Raw genomic sequence first — 17,597 nt, forward strand, 5'->3', positions numbered from 1 at the left:
AACCCAGAGTTTAAGTCACCTCTCTTCCTAGAACTAAAAAACCCAGAAGTCTGCCTTTTCAACTGAACATCTCAGGGTTAGCTAAATTAAGAGTTTAAACCAAACCTGCTTTCTGAAACAGGTCCCATGCGGTCTGGATGAAGACAAATGAAGTCATCAAGTGATGCTTCTACTCTTGGCTGCCCTCCTGTGTTCACATGAGGCACTGCAGTTCAATGAGGCTTTTTAAAGCTGGATTTTTTTTTACCTTCTGTGGGTCAATGTAAATGCATTTCCCCATGTTAGACACACTGGTGTGTTAAAAAGGTCACATCTTTCTAACACAGTAATATGTTGCGCTGGAGGAATTCAAATAAACTCCCCCCCCTCCCCTTGCTGCATAAAGACACCAGTTAACTCAGAACAAGGTTTCTTCAGAGGTATTTTTATTGAGAGCATGTCTTCATTGCACGGTTCCAATTTAAGAACAAACAAATCGTGTATGTGTGTGTGTGACTAAATACAAATGAGACAAAAGGCTGTAATAAAGTCTCTCAGTGAACCAGGTCATGGCTTACATGAGGACATCAGATACTGCACAGCTCATAAATGGTGTCACGGTTGCTGAAAACCAGATCTTTACAGCAGAAATCCCCCTCGGCCCGTATGTGGTGCTGATCCACAGTCTGCGTGGCAAAGTGCAGCACTAATGATTAAGAGGGAGAGCTGATTTCACATTCATGTTCATTCATTCGTCCGCCAGCAGGGGAAGACTCGTACCAGCCCGGTCTGCTAGAAGTATGCGGTAAAGTCCTTGTGTCTTCCATTTGTGGACCAGAGGAAACAATGGCTGTGTTCAGATTGACTCTCATGTCATGTTAAGAGTAACTGTTCTGTAGACTTTGATCTGTATGAAAGCAGCAGTTTCAGAAAATACTGTAAATCCTGCCGTTGACAAAAGAAGCGGACTGTGATCGAGTTGTGCAAATTCCTCTAAAAACGTCTCAAACCAGCACATTCAGGAGGAACCAGGCGGCGGCCCTGCTGTAAGCTGCGTGAGGCCGTGTTGCTTTGAGCTGAATGCTAACGTCAGCATGCTACCATGCTTACAAAAACAGTAACATGCTGATGGTAAGCAGGTACAGTGTTTACCATGTTCATCATCTGACTTTAGCAGGTTAGGTTATTTTGTGCCAATCCATCAGAGAGTTAAGATACTTCAGTCTGAACCAAACCAACGACAGAGCTAAAAAAACAATAATGTCAAACTTGTACCGGATAACATGTGGTAAACTCTTTTACACCGTTATGATGTATCAGTGCACAAAACAGCAGCCAGTGGAGCCTCTTGCCTTGCTTTCAGATAACTGACAGAAAGGGGAGGGACTAGGTGTTACCTCCCAGCAGAAACAATGGACAAGTGTTTAAATATTGACTCTGGCTCTGGAAGAGACATATTTATTCCACTCTCACCTCGGGTCAAGGCTGAACCGTGACAGTGCGTTTGCTCTGCCGCTGTTCTGCTGATCTTGGCGGTTTTTCTGTAACTATCTAAGCGTGGAGATCACTTTCTGACAGACTCTTAACGTATACAAAGTGGTGTAACTATATGACAACAGAAGGCATACATTCATATTCTGAACACAGTGTTAGACTACTTGTATGAGCGCGTGGTGTCCTAAAATGAATGTAACGAAAGAAAACTGAAAATCAGATTGGCCCCAAAATGGTAAACCACAGTAAACCAAGAACGGCCCCAAAATGGAGGCAGACACAACAAAACAAGTTTTACGTATAAATCCTTCTCTAATCAAGTTTGTAATATTTCTATATTTGTGCAATTTTCTACTCAAACAAAACATGAAACGGTGTTAATTTGATAAAGACAAAAAATATTCTAGGAGCATGTTTGGCATCTGAGTTTTGCTGGTTGGGCAGAAGCTGAGAAATAGGGGGTGTGGGGGGAGTCGGACAGCAAGCAGGATTTCTCCCACAGCGAGCGAGAATAGACTCAAATATATATATACGATGGACACGAGACCACACGCCTGCAGCCATCCCATGCTTTCAGTTTCCACACCAGTCAACAAGTGAGCGCACGTGTCGGACAAAAAGACCAGACAATTAGATCACGAGCTGTGGGAAGTCACTTGTTGTTCAAAGAAAGGAAGACTGGCACACAAGAGTTTAGGGGGTTAGAGAGGGTCAAGTGATGGGGGGGGGGGTGTCAGGAGGTCTCAGTTCATCGGCGTGTCCCGGGTGGCCGAGCCGTCGGGCTGACTGATCAAAGTGTCGGTGGCGGGGCCGTCGCTGTCCTGCTGGTCGGGGTCCCCGGTGGACGCTGATGGAGTCATCTTGGTCTGAAGCAGCAGGAGGAGGAGAAAAGGTGAGGAAGAGTCATTCAATGATTGACTCCCATGAATTAACTGTAATTTATAGACACACAAAACAAATTTGAACCTGTGCTCAAAGTTGCTAAACTAAATGCTACAATTTTAAATACATCAATGTAATGAAAATAAATCCGTTACCTTCAAAGTCTCCACTTTCTCCTCAAAGGACTTGAAAGTTGGTGCATTCCTGTGAAAGAACGAGACATAAATAACAACATCACAGACCGACCGACATAGTTTGAGTTTATCCGGCATGCTTCTACATTCTAGTTGCAGACAACAAGTTGCCCCCCTCAGAGGGAAGCAGGATATGACTGTAATCACATCTGTAGAGGTCATGATATCTGATACTTATCAGGCATACCAAAGAGTGCAGGATGAACAGGATGAGAGGAGGTAACAGGAAACATATTCCTCTGAAATATCCGTTTGTAGCATTTAGAAACGCTGTGTGATTCATACAACTTTGAATACATCTCGGCAGACTTTTCATGAGAAAACTTTGATTCAAAGAGCTGCAGAAACAAAGATGGATGCTCATGTTGTGTGATCATTTTGTTGGATATAAGTCAGAATGGTTTGGATGAATGTAATATATTTAATATTTTAATCTCACAGAGTTGAAACAATTAATAAATAAGCTTATTGACAGACAATTAATCAATTCAGTGGTTCTAGCCTCTCAAATATGTCGTCTTCTGACAGTGAACTAAATCTCTTTCAAGTTTTGGATTATTGGAGAAGCAATTTAAAGACATCCCCTTAAATTCTAAATATTTTATTTATTTATATATAATTTCAAAACATTCTGACATTTCAGAGACCAATTAATTATTTCATAAATGAATCCGTTAATAATCCACAAATTCATTGATAAAGGAAAAGAATTGCAGTTCTAATCTCACCCATCCAGACCTGCACCGTAAACTATACTTCGGTTAGGAATCGGCAGAGAGACCCTGTTGTGTGATTCTACTTTAAACCAGTAAAGAACACTGGACAGACCGCATTGGGCGTTTCCAAATCTAACAGACGATGCCTCTGGCTTCAAAGATGTCTTTTATCTCAAGATTTTTGCAGGACCTCTAACAGCTTGACGAAACCGGGCTCTGTCCGGGCAAGATAGTAAGCGCTGCAGCTTCACCGATAGCTCACAGTCGCTCTTAGCGGTGGTCGCTTCTCAAGGTGCACACTTGAGACCTTTTCATGTACAATGCATACCTGGAAATACAGAACTAAAGCCAAACCAGTTTCTCTTTTCTCTGGTGTTGCACAAACACATTGTGCAGCCTTCTCCTCCTCCATATTTTATTCAACACTGTGTGTCAGACTCACGTGAACACAAACTTCCCCTTACCTCATGACAGGCATACTAGCCGAGTGTTGTAATGAGCGTGTGCTATCCGACAGCATTGTGAAGAAAGGGGGTGTTAGTGGTCATCTTAGCATAGTGCAGACAGTTTAACACAGCCGAGAGAGAACAAAGAGAGAAAGACACAACAGAGTACAAACCCTTATTTCATTCTACTATATGTTCAATCTGGGAGTATTCGAAGTGCATAAATCCTATAAATCCTGCTTGATCCCATTAAGATTGATTGTGTATTAACACAGTGGGTGTGCACTAATCCTGTGTATTATGGGGGGGATATCTTAACACACACACACACACACACACACACACACACACACACACACACACACACACACACACACACACACACACACACACACACACACACACACACACACACACACACACACACACACACACACACACACACACACACACACACACACACACACACACACACTCTTTGACCCCTGTCAGGTCCCTCTTCACTACCCCACCCCCCCCAAACCAGCGCTGTGTTGAGGCTCGTCTGTGAGGCTGCACTTCTCAGCACACTGGTGCGCTGAGGGGCCTAATAATCTTGTTTGCAGCTCAGTAATCCAGAGAGAAGAAGGATGACAGGGGAGAAGACGGATTAGGATCTCAACTGGAGGGGTCATCTGGAGCTACATCTCAAAAAGAACAATCTGTTGCGGGTTTTGAGAGCCTTTTTTTTTTTTTTTTGAACCAGGAAATATTGGCAATAATGTATTGGTAGATATTAGAGTAGGCCTATCAATCTATTAGATCAATCTACAATCGATCAGCTACAATAATACATCCCTTTTATGTACAAGGAGATGATGACAGAAAAACCCTGTAGTCGTGAATTATGTCAGACCACAGACTGTATACAAGAAATGTCAATATGATGTTACCCATTGGGTTTGTGAACTATTGTTTTGAAGCCTTGAGTTTGGCATTTTGGCCGTCGCCATCTTGGTTTTTGGCCGTTTGAAGAAATCATTTTTAGGCGACTGAAATTATAATTAACTGTCCTGAACTGAAAGCACACTGTGAAAGGGATAACGTTTTTAGACATTGGCCGGACAAACGCCATGGTAGCTACCTGTCAATCACAAGGTAGCCACGCCCTAAAGCATACCCTGCTCTCATGCTGTATTGAAGAAGACTTGAAACTATCGATTGAAACCATAAACACGTGTTTACAATGTTTACAGAGGTAGTAAATCAAGTGAGAAGTAGGGCCGTCTTCTCATAGACATCTATACAATCCGACAATGTTTTGTCCCCTGAGGTTTAAGGCACTTCTGCATTGGCTTCACCTTTCAGACCCGGAGGTTTCCGCCTGCATCGGACCCACACCTTATTACCACGACGTGTATAGTTATCACGGTTAAATAGGTAGAATTTGGTCAATTACATGCACAGCAAATAAAAAAATTTGTGTTCATGTAAAAATGAAATCGACGGTAGAAAAGAAAGTAAGAAAGAAATTGGAAATATTCAGGGACTGAATCTCTCAGCCCATCTAACTCGCACTTTTGAGATCCCTGTGCAATTTCTAGGGAATAAATCCTCAGGTTGCTCAGCAGAACAAAGGGCACTGTTGTTTCTTAAAGATACGGAGCTTCACATGATAAATCATTCACGTCTCCTGTCTGACTCACCTGACATCCTCCAGCTTCCGGGTGATGGCCAAGCCCACGTTGGAGAACGCTGCTGTGGCCTTCAGACCTGCCTGAGACAATGTTTCAGACGTCCTCCTGTAGCTGAGAGAGAGAGAGAGAGAGAGGAGGGAGACGGAAAGAGAATGAGGGAGAAGACATGGGTAGCGAGATGGAGATATGGAAGTGATGAAACGAGCCCGAGAGATCAAAAGACTTAAGAGAGGCATCAAGGTCAGAACTAAACCTCAACGTCTTTTTCATTTTAGAAAGCCTGAAAGCATCACAATGCTGCTCGTTTCCTGCGATATAAAAGCCCATCACCCCCACATGCTCCAGGCAGCTTGTCAAGAACACTGACGTCTTACTCATTGTTCAGCGGAGAAAGAGCCTTCTCTCAACAGTGCTGACAGCTTACTTTATTTTCAAGGCATTCAGTAGAGAAATAAAGGAAACATTATGGACAAGAAAGCAGTTGATCGTGAGGTTAAAAAAAGGACGAGCATACTGTGGTGGGTGAGGCACTCACGCGGTGGAGGTGGTGACATCCTGCCAGGTTTTGGTGAAGTTCTGTTTCAGCTCGTTGAGCGGTGTGATGCCCAGCTTCCTCTTGATGTCCGCCAGCTGCTTCTCCTTGGCTGCCAGCACCTGTGACAGAGTCAGGATCTCGTCCTCAACCTACACACACACACAGTTGGAAACTTGTATGTAATAGTGGATTTTGGACAGTTTAGACGGATATGACATGGTATTGGAAGATGTCAACTTTGGACACTGGGGAATTGTGACGTTTTTCTTATATTTCATTTAATTAATTAAGCTAGTTAGTTGGTATCCTACTGCCTATTCTACATGTAAAGTAAAGGGAAGCTGCCACAACGAGTGGTTAAAAGACCTGCTGGAAATATTGGCTGTGATGTGAATTACAAATCCAACATCTAAGGCAAAAGCTAAGTGGTTGGATCAGCTACAGGGGCAACAAGGGACCTAGAAATGAGCATCGTGTTGCTATGGAAGGTTGCTGTGTAAGCACAGCCCAGCTCACAGCATACATTACCCACGTACAAGGTATTGCCAGACTCCAAAGCGGCAATCAAAGCGTTGTATATTCTAGCCTGCTTTTTAAAACCCTTACCGATTATTTGCATTAATGGGTCGAACACCTGATCTTGACTCCCTGAACCAAGACCTGTTTAATCCCTAATCCCTCCTGTCCTGACCTTGAACAACTCTTCCTGTAGCTCCTGGTGCTCCTCCTCTGTCATGGCGGGGGGAGGGGGAGGGGGGCCGACAGACGTCACTGCATCTTCTCCCACTTCTGGGACCGAGTCCGGATGCTGCTGGGAACCTGGGAGGTAAAATAAAAAAATAAATAGTTAAATCCAGCCCGTGTTTGCTGTGTGACAGTGAACAGGTGGTGTGGGAGCGGAGGCTGATGTTGGTTGTCAAACTCCGCTCAGCTGTCATGCTGCTCCCCTGGAGGATGGGGGAAAAGAAAGGAAGCTGGTAGTAGGTGAATATGTGAAGGATATCAGATAAGAGTTTAGGTAAATGAAGGATGCTAAAGATGCAGTTTAATGATAGGTGGTAGCCAAGAGGGGAAATATTCATTCCCACTGTACCGCTACACCAAACACCTTCTCCCTCTCACGGATCCATGTTCCCCTCCACACACACACATACAGTATACAGTGAGCACACACTTGTCTTTGATGTTGCCGCCTCTGACAGAGTTGTGGCCAGCAGGAGCAGCAGTGCATCAATAACACAAAGAACTTCCTAGATGGAGACATCCTGGGCTGAGACAGCGTGAGAGAACAGAGCAAAGGAGTTGTTCAGATCTGTCAGTCAAGAGGACAACAGCGGGTGAGGACGTGCCGGGACAGACCTGAGCTGGAATCGGGTGACACAAATGTGCCAGATACAAAATAAAACACAAGGGACTATACTGTGTCATTACAACGGGGGAAGGCAGAACTGAAGTATAGACTGAAAGGGGGCCAACATAGACCTGAAAGTACATTTCATTAAAACATTTAATCATTTAACTTCTGAACCCGTTGTGGTAATAGCAAGCTGATATGTGTTGGTCTTGTACGTACAGAAGGAATCGAAAAAACATTAAATGAACAAGAACATCTTTGCCATTTGTCTGGTTGTTGTTGGTTATTTTATTCAGATAACACAATGGCATGTTAACTTGCCATGGAAAAGATTGAACATTTATGAAAGCATATAATCCCACAAAGAACACAGCTGAATTGAGTCACAACTGTGTGGAGAACTGCTCATGACGTAACACCGTTTTCCAGCCTTCCAATAACAAAGTGTCACCCGGTCAGGACCGGAATTAACAGAGTGGGGAAAAAGAAGCGCTGATTGGATGCGTCTCATGCTAAAAATATTTATACGTGTCAAAACATGCATGGGATCCATCTGAAAATCTGTCAATCATTTTACAGATGAAGTTAGTGGGAATAGTATTCAGACACCACCCCCACTGTTCCTCTGAAGCGTTACACTTCATCTGCCCTCGAGCTCTTTCCCCCCCCCCCCCACATCTTACATTTGCCTTCTCTTCCCACAACCGATGATGCAGCAGTGCCACTTACACACACAATATATACAGTATATACGTATATATATATATATATATACACACATACTCAGTATATGTGTAACGATACGCGCCTGCTGACAGTGACCAAACCGTGTAATGGACACTTCCCCTCAGTCACTAACAGAGCTAAACCCCCCCCCCCCCTCCTTATTGAATGCTTCTATTATTTTGATAACCCACATTATGCTGCTTTTTGTAAGATTACAGTAAACATCCAGCGCTTTTCTCGGGGTGAGAAGAACAGGTTCAGTAGGCCGACGCCTCTCCTGAGTTATCTAGCCGTGTACACCTTTGTAATACATTTCTGCAGGCAGCAGAGCCAGATCTGTACGTGCGAGTGTGGAGGTAGCTGTGCAGCGCATGTGTGCCTTCGGAGGTGTGTTTCCATCAGTATAGGTGCTGTGAGCAAGAGAGAAGAAAATAAGACTTGGAAAGGGAGAGAGAGCAAGAGAGAAGTTTGCATGTGGAAGCAGAAGTATGGCTGGCTTCACCAAACTGCACCCACATTACTGCCCCACCCCTCTGCTGTAGCTCGTTTCCTCTGAGACGAGCAGGCTCTGCCAAACGGCCCCCTAACTCTCTGCAGCAGTTAAATCCAAAACAACTAGACTAGACAATTAAACTATTATATAATTAGAAACGCATGCCTGAAATACAGACTTGCCAAACTGCTTGCACATAATTATCTCTTCGTTGGTGACAATGAGTCACAAGCAAAGCTCTACAATTGTCCAACGAACTATTGTAGCCTAGTCATCGTAACAGTTGGTACTTTGTTATATATAATGAATTCTTACTGCCAAAATAAAATAATATGACAAGACTGAAATAGTTGTTAGTAAAACTTCTAAATATAGATGTGATTTGATCTCCTATAGTCCGCCTCCACACACTATAACGAAAAAATAAAGTACAGGTTCGTTTTTTTCGAAATTTAAAAAGTAGACAAAAAATCTAAAGGTAAACTGAAAAGTGGCAAAAGATGCTGACACACACAGGTTTGTGTTCTCACACACACACACACACACACACACACACACACACACACACACACACACACACACACACACACACACACACACACACACACACACACACACACACACACGCACACACACGCACACACACACACACACACACACACACACACACACACACCTCCGGCCGGCCTCTCTCTGTCCTTGTGATTACCTCTGGTTTTGACAGCTGGCGAGCTGGGCGGCGTGTCGCTGTAGACCGGGGAGAGGTAGAGGTAGCTGGCGTTGACTCCTTGTTCAAAGTCAAACGGAGAGTGGTATTCCTCCAGGGGCTCCATGTTTACAGCCTGTAGTGCGCTGGTCGGTCGGAGGGACTAGCACCTCCCTACCACCACCACCACCACCACCACCACCACTACCTCAGCAAAGCCAGCCGATGGGCTGATTGTCTGCATGTGATCCTGGCGCGTGCTGGCTCTGTGTCTCCTTGTTTACAGCGTCCTGGACTCTCGTGGTGTGTGTGACAGAGGGACACTATGTCCAAGGGTGTGTGTGTGTGTGAGGAGGTTTTGTATTGGCTTTCAGATAGTCAGAGTGAGAGTACAGAGAAGCCGGATTTCCATTTTCTGCAGCCGGCCAAGGCGTTGTGAAACCTCTGCTCCTTTCTTTGCCGTTAATAAGTTACCTGTCCCTTCAAGCAGCTGTCACACACACTCTCTCTCTCCACACACACACACACACACACACACACTCTTCCTCTCCAGCATAATCCCAAAGGTCATTTGTCAATCCATCCATTTGCACAATCAGTGCCGTTTTCAGATGCTAGCCACCGCTAGCAGAGCTGGTTCTGTAGTGATATTGCGTGACACTCCAGTTCCAATACTCTCAGGTCTCTCTGTCAATTCCCTCCCTCCCTCACTTTACATCATCCAGCCTGTCATCCAAGGTGGAAATAAAAGAGGTTTGTGTGGGCTGGTCACATGGTGTGTATGTGTGTGTGTGTGTGTGTGTGTGGTTGTGGGGGGCATTAGATGAAAAGCATAATCTGCAGTGTCCCAGATTACAGCGGAGCGCTAATCCAGGGTGGCCAGTCCAGTTTGAAGCAGCAGTAATGCTAGTGAGCTAGAATGGAGGGGAGAGGCTGCCAGAGGCTACACTTAGTATTGTGTGTGTACTTAAGGAAAAGTGCTCTCTGCGTGGTAGAGAGAGCTAGTACATGTACACTGTTCGTTTTGTGTGTTCATACGAGGGCTACAACTGATGACTGTTTTTGTTATTAGATTATTTTCTCGGTTAAATCGATGATTGGTACATTAAATCCAGATATCTGAAAATATTTTTTTAATTGTTTTGCTCATCCAACAGTTACCATTCATATTTATTTTAATATTACGGAAGCATTTGAAGGAGAGAGATGAGGCAGGAGAGAGGAACTAAGAATAGGTCATGTCTCCTTTATTTACTCAGACATTTAAGGAGCGTCAATCAATAGACAGCAAGCGTTTGGAAGCAACTACTGGAACTCTCAAGGCTGCAGTGAAGAGGAAAAACAGCCTGGTGACATTCCTGCACTAACTTTATTGGATGTAGATGCTACTAAAGATGTAGTGTACCTCTGTAGACAGCACGGTTGGTGGGAGGTAGAGACTCATCCACTCATCCATAAATAGTCAGAAAGTGAGGATACATCCACACTAATACGTTTCCGTTTAAAACCAGAGTATAGTAGAAAAGTGAGGAGAATTTAGTTTTAAACTTAAAGAAGTGTGTACTATGAGATATATGAAAGGTTGACGTTTCTTACATACAGAAGAGAAAGAAATGATGATGTTCTGTACAGTCTCAAACCACTTGGGTCACGCCAGGCTGTGCTGATCTGTAGTCAGGCTTCGGTTCACTGTGCTTCCATGCAGCAATGTCAGCGCAGGTAGTGACACACATGCAGTCACTCATTGCCAACTGTCAAGTATCAACATGCACTAAAATTAGGCCCGCATCAAGGACAGTGAATCCTTCTCAGCATCTTTCTTCTTTCGCTTCTCAGATTTTCATTATAAGAATGGCTTTTATCCGTTTCTGCAAAGGAACACTTCAACTATTAATGGTAGAATACATTTTTAAATCACAATGAATACTTTAACAATACTCTACATTACTTCCACTCTGCCGCCCTCCGGATCAGCGCACATCAACTTATTCATGAGCAGCACTGGATTCATGTGACATTTGTTAAATAGAAAAATCACTGCTATGCTTAAATTGGTTTAAATTGGATAAATGCTTAATGAATAAGAACTCCATCAAAGTACGTAGCATCAAAAACAACCCATGGCCCCCAGACTGTAACCAGAAACAGACATTTTCAAGTGGTTAATGAAGCACCGCACGGGATCCATTACCTTGCGTGGCGTACCCTGTCACATGGTTAGCCTAAAACGAGAATCATGAGACATAGATGGTCACATGACATGTGCATCGTCGAAAAACAGTAAGAGGGGGTGTTAACGCCTCAGAGGGAGCACAGATAAATGGAGGGTGGCTTTACGGTGGGACTGCGGCTAAACTGAGCTAGCAGTGCAGCTTCATATTTACTGTAGAGATACCGGAGCGGTATCAATCTTCTCATTTAAATCTTGGCAAGAGAGCGAATGAGTATATTCCTCAAAAGGTTGAATCGTTCATTTAAACAAGGTTAACATACCAAGTTAGGATCACTCTTCAAACATATGTCAAACACAGGTTTGACATATGACGACTTATCCCAAATATGCAAGGGGTCCACCCTGATGATTGTGTATTAAAATTGGCACTCTGCGCTTTACTTGGATTAAAGATTTCGACCGCCTTGTTTCAAAAAGGTTTCGTTTACAAAAACAGCCGAGTTGAGGGGGAAATAGCAAATATCTCTTCACAACAGAAGCCCTGGAAAACTACAGCGATGTGCAGACGACATACAGAGATGTCAAGAAATTCCACCAGTCTCTCTGGAGTCAGTGCGGCCTTCAGGCCTTTATCAATATTTAGTGCATCTCTGGAAAAAGAAAATAGACTAAATGACTTATTAAATTCTTCGGTTAAGCTATTTAGGCTTGATAATTAACACACCTACTATGCTCCATTTGGCAGTTTCTCTCTACAGTGTCACTTTGGAAAATACTCCATCTGGAGCCAGAGGTACCAGACAGGTGAGACCTCTGCTTGGCCAAATCTCACACGTTATTGAAATATTCTCCATTAAGCAGAAGTTAAATGACGAGGAATGAAATGGCCTCTCATTGATTTAAGTTGTCAGTTTCTTCAGGTTCTTCTTTGTGTTATGTTTTGCCATAGATGTTTTGTTGCAGTAAGCTGAGCATAGTGGGAGTACTTAGCCCATTATATAGACCATAGGGACCATTTTAATCATACACCACACGTGCTACTTTTCATTCATGTGTCAGTCAGCTCAAAGATCAAAGGTGTGAAACAGACGGGGGGGATTCCCCTTTAATCTTGGAGATGAAAGGTGAACCTGCAGGTTTTCTGGTTATAGGCTATGAGCTTTGGGTAGTGTGTTTTCGTGCATAAATGGCTCACATCAAACCTTTCAAGAGCCGATTCTAAAACGACTGGTGACAACCATGACTGCTGTGCAAACAGAGATGTCATTTTGAGCTAATGTTTTGGGAAACAAACATCCGGTACCATGAAACATTTAACACGAGAGAAAGTATTTGACCTACGTTTCTGACATGAACAGTAATCAAGAGCGTATGAAAAGTCATGGCAAAACTTTCCTTTACAGTGCAACAGACATGAATTACATAAGTTTGCTTTCTTTTAACCTTTTGAGTGTGCAGCAAACCTCACAGCTATGATGGCCACCAAATATTCAGTCAAATCAAAAGCACAGTTTAGGATGGTTAAATCAGACTTTAAAACGGGGCTGGATGGTAAATAAATATGTTCATTTACCATTTCTAACACAAACTAGTCCGCCGTACATGGTTGGCTGGATGCTATCCGTGACAAACCTCCTCTGACTGTTCTCACAGCTGAAGGCATCCAGTTGTGCCTCACGGAAATCGAATAAGACAAAAATGTTGGATACTGCTCATGATCAATCTCATTCGACAACCGAGTTTGAAAAACAACATTGATTGGTAAGCCCGACTCTCTCCTTTTTGAACATCCGATTTGAGCCGAGGTCCTAAGCCTCCATCGAGGAAGCAGAAAATACCAGAAACAGGCTACGTCTAAAAACTTTCTTCTCAACCTACAAAATCCCACATGTTTGTGACATGTAGAGTCCTGGAGTGAGATATTCAGCAGCATTTTTAAAAAAGGGAATAAAACCTTAATGGAAATTGCTAAAAAAAAGAAAGGCTTGATCTGAAGTTACTACTGGAAAATCCATTCAAATGCAGGGAAAAGCAAGCGCAAAGAAAGAGATGTTTGTTATCATAGAGGTCATCTACTCAAACCCAATCAGAGGAGAGCACACTCCGCTCCCCCGAGAGCTCCTTTGAGAACACTCAATATGCTCACCGACCTCCCTCCTCCTAAAACCTGCTAACCTAGCTCATCCACATCCAGTTCTTTCTAATTCTTCACCTGAAATACTGACAAACGTGCAACAACACCTGCACACTGAGTGGTATGTACGGATTGAACAAAAGCAGATTTAGAAGGGGAGATAAGTCAGTCGACCGGCAGACAGAAACACAGTCGGTCAGTTAGTTTAATGTTCTCCATTAGAGGAAGTTTCCACAGCTCGTACACACACAGGAACAATTAGGAAACATCAATCAGAACAACATAGCCACAAGGTACACAAGACAGTTACAAGAACAGGAGCCGATTGAGTGTTACTGCTACAGTTTGGTGAGGGCAGTGATTGCAGAGAGCACGAAGCTCTTACTGTAGCGCACCTTTTTAAAGATCAGAGATCTGCGTCCGTGTGATGGTCGTGTCAGTAAGGGCTGAGAGGTTGGGATTGGGGAGACGCATGACCAATGAAACATTGGTGGCTGAGCAGGCTGAGTCCCAACAGCTGGCAGTGACAAGGAAAAACATTGACAAGAAATGCCGGACCAGATGGTGCCGAGATACATTCAGTCCTGCATAAAAAGCGTGGCAATAAAATGAACTTCACTGTTGCCATGACTGTGAGACTATAACAAAAAAAAAAAAAGAGAACTCATGAGTTCCTGTGGTTAATATTTAAAGGAACAATAAAAGATGAAATTGTACTTCTGCTACGTAACTGTTTTTCTATCTGTTTTCAAAGCCACAAAAGGCAACTTTAGATACTTGCTGCCTGAACTGCTCGGTCAGTCGCACACACACACACACATGGTGGAAATAATGTCATGTCAGGGAAAACCTTGAAGGTAAAGCACAGGAAAACTACACTACCAAAGAGGAACCACGGTCACAAGATCGGCAGCCAGACAAGTAGCCCGTAACTAATAGTGGCGAAGATGTTTTGCTTAAAGATACATCGAGATGACATAGAGACTGACAGCGCTGTGTGAATAACAGACCTCCTTCAGTCTGAAATCAATAAGCTCACATGATTATCCGTCAACATATGAAATATGCCGAGCCTTCCATTAGAATATACAATATTTTCCACCTTGAGGCCAATAAACACAATATACAGCATGCAGACATCAGGAAATTACATTTCTGCAGGGGGTCAAAGAATGTTTTCGCCGAAGGGAAATGAGGTCAGGGCTGAGCCTTGTTTACCTGGCCTCCCCTTGAGGTGAACAAATAAACCTCTGTCACTTTCTTCTTTCCAAAATAACTACAAGGTCATGCTATGTGGAAATAAAATACAGGAAAAAGAGTGTTTTTGATCAACCACACACACAAGCTTTTGGTTTTGTTGTTGCTTAATTTGCTTGAGAACTGCAGCCGGAGCACATGCACTACCGCAACAGGCAAGTACAAATCCGGAGGATGGGTGAGCGGTCGACAGGTATGAGAGAGCAGATGGCTGCCTTGCGGGAACGGAAATGCCCAGGCCGGTGTCGGAGAGGAAAGGATAAAGAATGGTATGTATGATGCATTCAACTCACAGGCCTCCATCATAGACGGACAGGAATGTGCTACTTTCAAACTAAACTTGTGCACTCTTTATGTTCAAACAGGACCAGAAATGTAGACAGCGTGGCTTGACTAGAGCAGGTATAGTTGGGACATTTAGAGGACACGTAATAATGAGCTGTCAAACAGGTGTAACCTGCTTGCAAGTTCTCAAATACAGAATTTTTATTATTTTTTTTTACTAAGAAGCGTTTCATTTTGTTAAATTGACGGTGCCTGTCAAACTTTCGGCCCAGGTATTGTTTACTTTAGTGGAAATGACAACTTCCTTGTTTATATTTTACTGAGCTAACGTAAGCTCGTCCTCTGGTTACACGTTGGAACAAATGTGTCATATTCTACTTCCGTGATATTTTAAGTAAACATTATTGACACTCTATTGGTGTATCTAAAATGTGTATTTCTCCTAAAAGTCTCACCGTTGTTGTCCCCGTCACAAAAATTTACTTTTATTTGAGTTTCAAAAGTAGCATATGTTCTAAACGGACTGACTTCAGTCACTGCGCAACTTAGCGAGTTTGCAAACTTCCATGTGAGACAAAAGTAGTTTGAAAACATTTTTGCGGTAACAACACGGTCACTGAGAGACATTTCAGCCAATTAATTACCTTGCTCTGCATCCTCCATTGTAGGAATGAGCGTTGTTTCTGGAGGTTTGTACGTCCAGAGTCTACAAGTTGTTCTCTTGGCTTCTGCAGATCTTCCTGCTCTCTCTCTCTCGCTCTCTTTCTCTCTTTCTCTCTCTCTCTCTCTCTCTCTCGCGCTCGCCGTGCGGGGTGGGGTTCGATGTGACGTCAGCACGCAGCAGTGTAAACAGAGGCGAGCACGTGGATCAAGTTTTACGCCATCAACAAGGCAGAGCTGCATGGCGACGACAAGTCATTATTTGGCTGTTTGAGTTTGGTGTTTTTTTGTTTTTGTTTCGCTGCACAACACGACTGAAACATGCATGTGTGTCATACCTCAGTTATGTATAATTATATTTAGAATAGTAGTAAAATACTTTGCAATTATACCAAGTTCTACACGTGTAAATAGCCTACAACATAAGTTATAATAATGGGGTACACAGAAAATAATGTAGAAATCCTTGTTAAGATACCGTCTCAGTTTACACACATAATACATATAGTCTATCACATATAAACCTGCTGTTTTGATCCCAAGAGACATGGACATTTGTGGTGTGCCACAAATATTATATATATTTAATTTATTATTTTTTTCAATGTCACATGTTGCTATCCAAATCTGACAATCTTTTTTTGGTTTGGCAGTTGCCAGTGATATACCTCTGTAGCCAATCCAACAAGTTTATGTTTTAAAAAATGTCTTTCTTAATGGAAACATAGAACTTCATACTAAAATGGACTATCAGCTTTTATTGCTGCACATATGCATCTCAATCACTGATACCTCAACGGCGTACTAATTTGTTTCATACCTGAGAGAATACTTTGACATACACTGTCCTATTCAGTGCATGGGAATTTCATTTCTAAAATGTATTCCGGTGTTTGTGTCAAGTTGATAGCCAACGCTGTATGAACTGGAGCAAGAAATAGATACATTAATTGTACACGACACGCCTTATTTCCCACATGGGAATTTAACCATTACGGTGGAATACAACCCCCACTTTATTGTAGTCAAAACGTGGGTTAAATCCACAGACTGAAGGGTTAAATCCCACTCTTGTTCACACACTATGTGCAAAGCCCTTAATTGGAGAGAATTGAAACTTTATATCCAACTATGTCAAGCATTGCGCGCACACACACACATACACACAGAGCGAGAGAGAGAGAGACACCGAGAGAGAGAGAGAGAGAGAGAGAGAGAGAGAGAGAGAGAGAGAGAGAGAGAGAGAGAGAGAGAGAGACGTTCTCATGAAAGAGGGCCACCTGCTGGACCTGATCTTTGGGGAACAGAAACTCAAGGTATGTGTTGATATGTTAGAATACTTTACTCTAGGCTAGAACATCTCGCTGGTCTCCAGAGGTTGTTAATTACACATCTTCATGATCACACATCATCACATGACTTCATTAACATCACACAAGTTTAATTATTATATTATACCTGTCAATATTTATTTAATATTTAACACATATATCCCATGATGAGAAATAGAAACAGCACATATACTATAAACTAAGATATGGTGACATACACTCTATATTATGCTTTATGCTCTGGTCTCAGAAAAAAAAGTATTACTTTAATGGAGTGTTAATATTAAGCATTTTTTTTATTTCAATTAAATATCACAATTTATGCACACATATATCATTACACAGATATACAATGCTTTACAGATCTTTATATTCATACATATTTATTTAATTATTTATTATTATTTATTTTATACATATATATTGTAAATTAAATTAAATTAAATTCAACAAAGTACTATAGACAGACTACAAGTTCTTATAGACTTCCTCAATAAATATTATAACACTAGCATGGTAATGTCGTTTAGCAAAGGGCTAAAGTGGGGCACACGAG

General features: G+C 42.5%; 1 protein-coding gene across 2 annotated transcripts; it reads right to left on the reverse strand.

Annotated features, from left to right (window-relative positions):
* Positions 1-404: 404 nt before the first annotated feature.
* On the reverse strand, positions 405-15,843 carry tpd52 (tumor protein D52). 2 transcript variants are annotated; one of them, XM_076105654.1, is made up of 7 exons: positions 9,205-9,343; positions 6,614-6,741; positions 5,923-6,071; positions 5,397-5,498; positions 3,730-3,771; positions 2,511-2,559; positions 405-2,339 (listed from the first exon to the last, which is right to left on the reverse strand). In XM_076105654.1, the coding sequence occupies exons 1-7, from the start codon at positions 9,326-9,328 to the stop codon at positions 2,217-2,219; spliced, it is 717 nt and encodes a 238-aa protein (XP_075961769.1). In that variant the 5' UTR covers positions 9,329-9,343; the 3' UTR covers positions 405-2,216. The 2 variants fall into 2 exon arrangements, with proteins under 2 accessions (XP_075961769.1, XP_075961768.1); XM_076105653.1 differs by lacking the exons at positions 3,730-3,771; positions 9,205-9,343 and adding an exon at positions 15,695-15,843.
* Positions 15,844-17,597: the final 1,754 nt, after the last annotated feature.

This window comes from Anarhichas minor, unplaced genomic scaffold, assembly GCF_050575085.1.
Source record: "Anarhichas minor isolate MPS153535 unplaced genomic scaffold, ASM5057508v1 ptg000033l, whole genome shotgun sequence".
NCBI classification, from domain to species: Eukaryota; Metazoa; Chordata; class Actinopteri; order Perciformes; family Anarhichadidae; genus Anarhichas; species Anarhichas minor.

What these genes read in the sequence shown, in the direction of transcription:
- tpd52 (XM_076105654.1), bottom strand. Translation starts at nt 9,328, where the DNA reads ATGGAGCCCCTGGAGGAATACCACTCTCCGTTTGACTTTGAACAAGGA. An exon ending in TACAGGAAGAGTTGTTCAAG is followed by an intron (nt 6,072 to 6,613) that starts GTCAGGACAGGA and finishes GTGTGTGTGTAG; the next exon opens with GTTGAGGACGAGATCCTGAC. An exon ending in GATGTCACCACCTCCACCGC is followed by an intron (nt 5,499 to 5,922) that starts GTGAGTGCCTCA and finishes TCTCTCTCTCAG; the next exon opens with CTACAGGAGGACGTCTGAAA.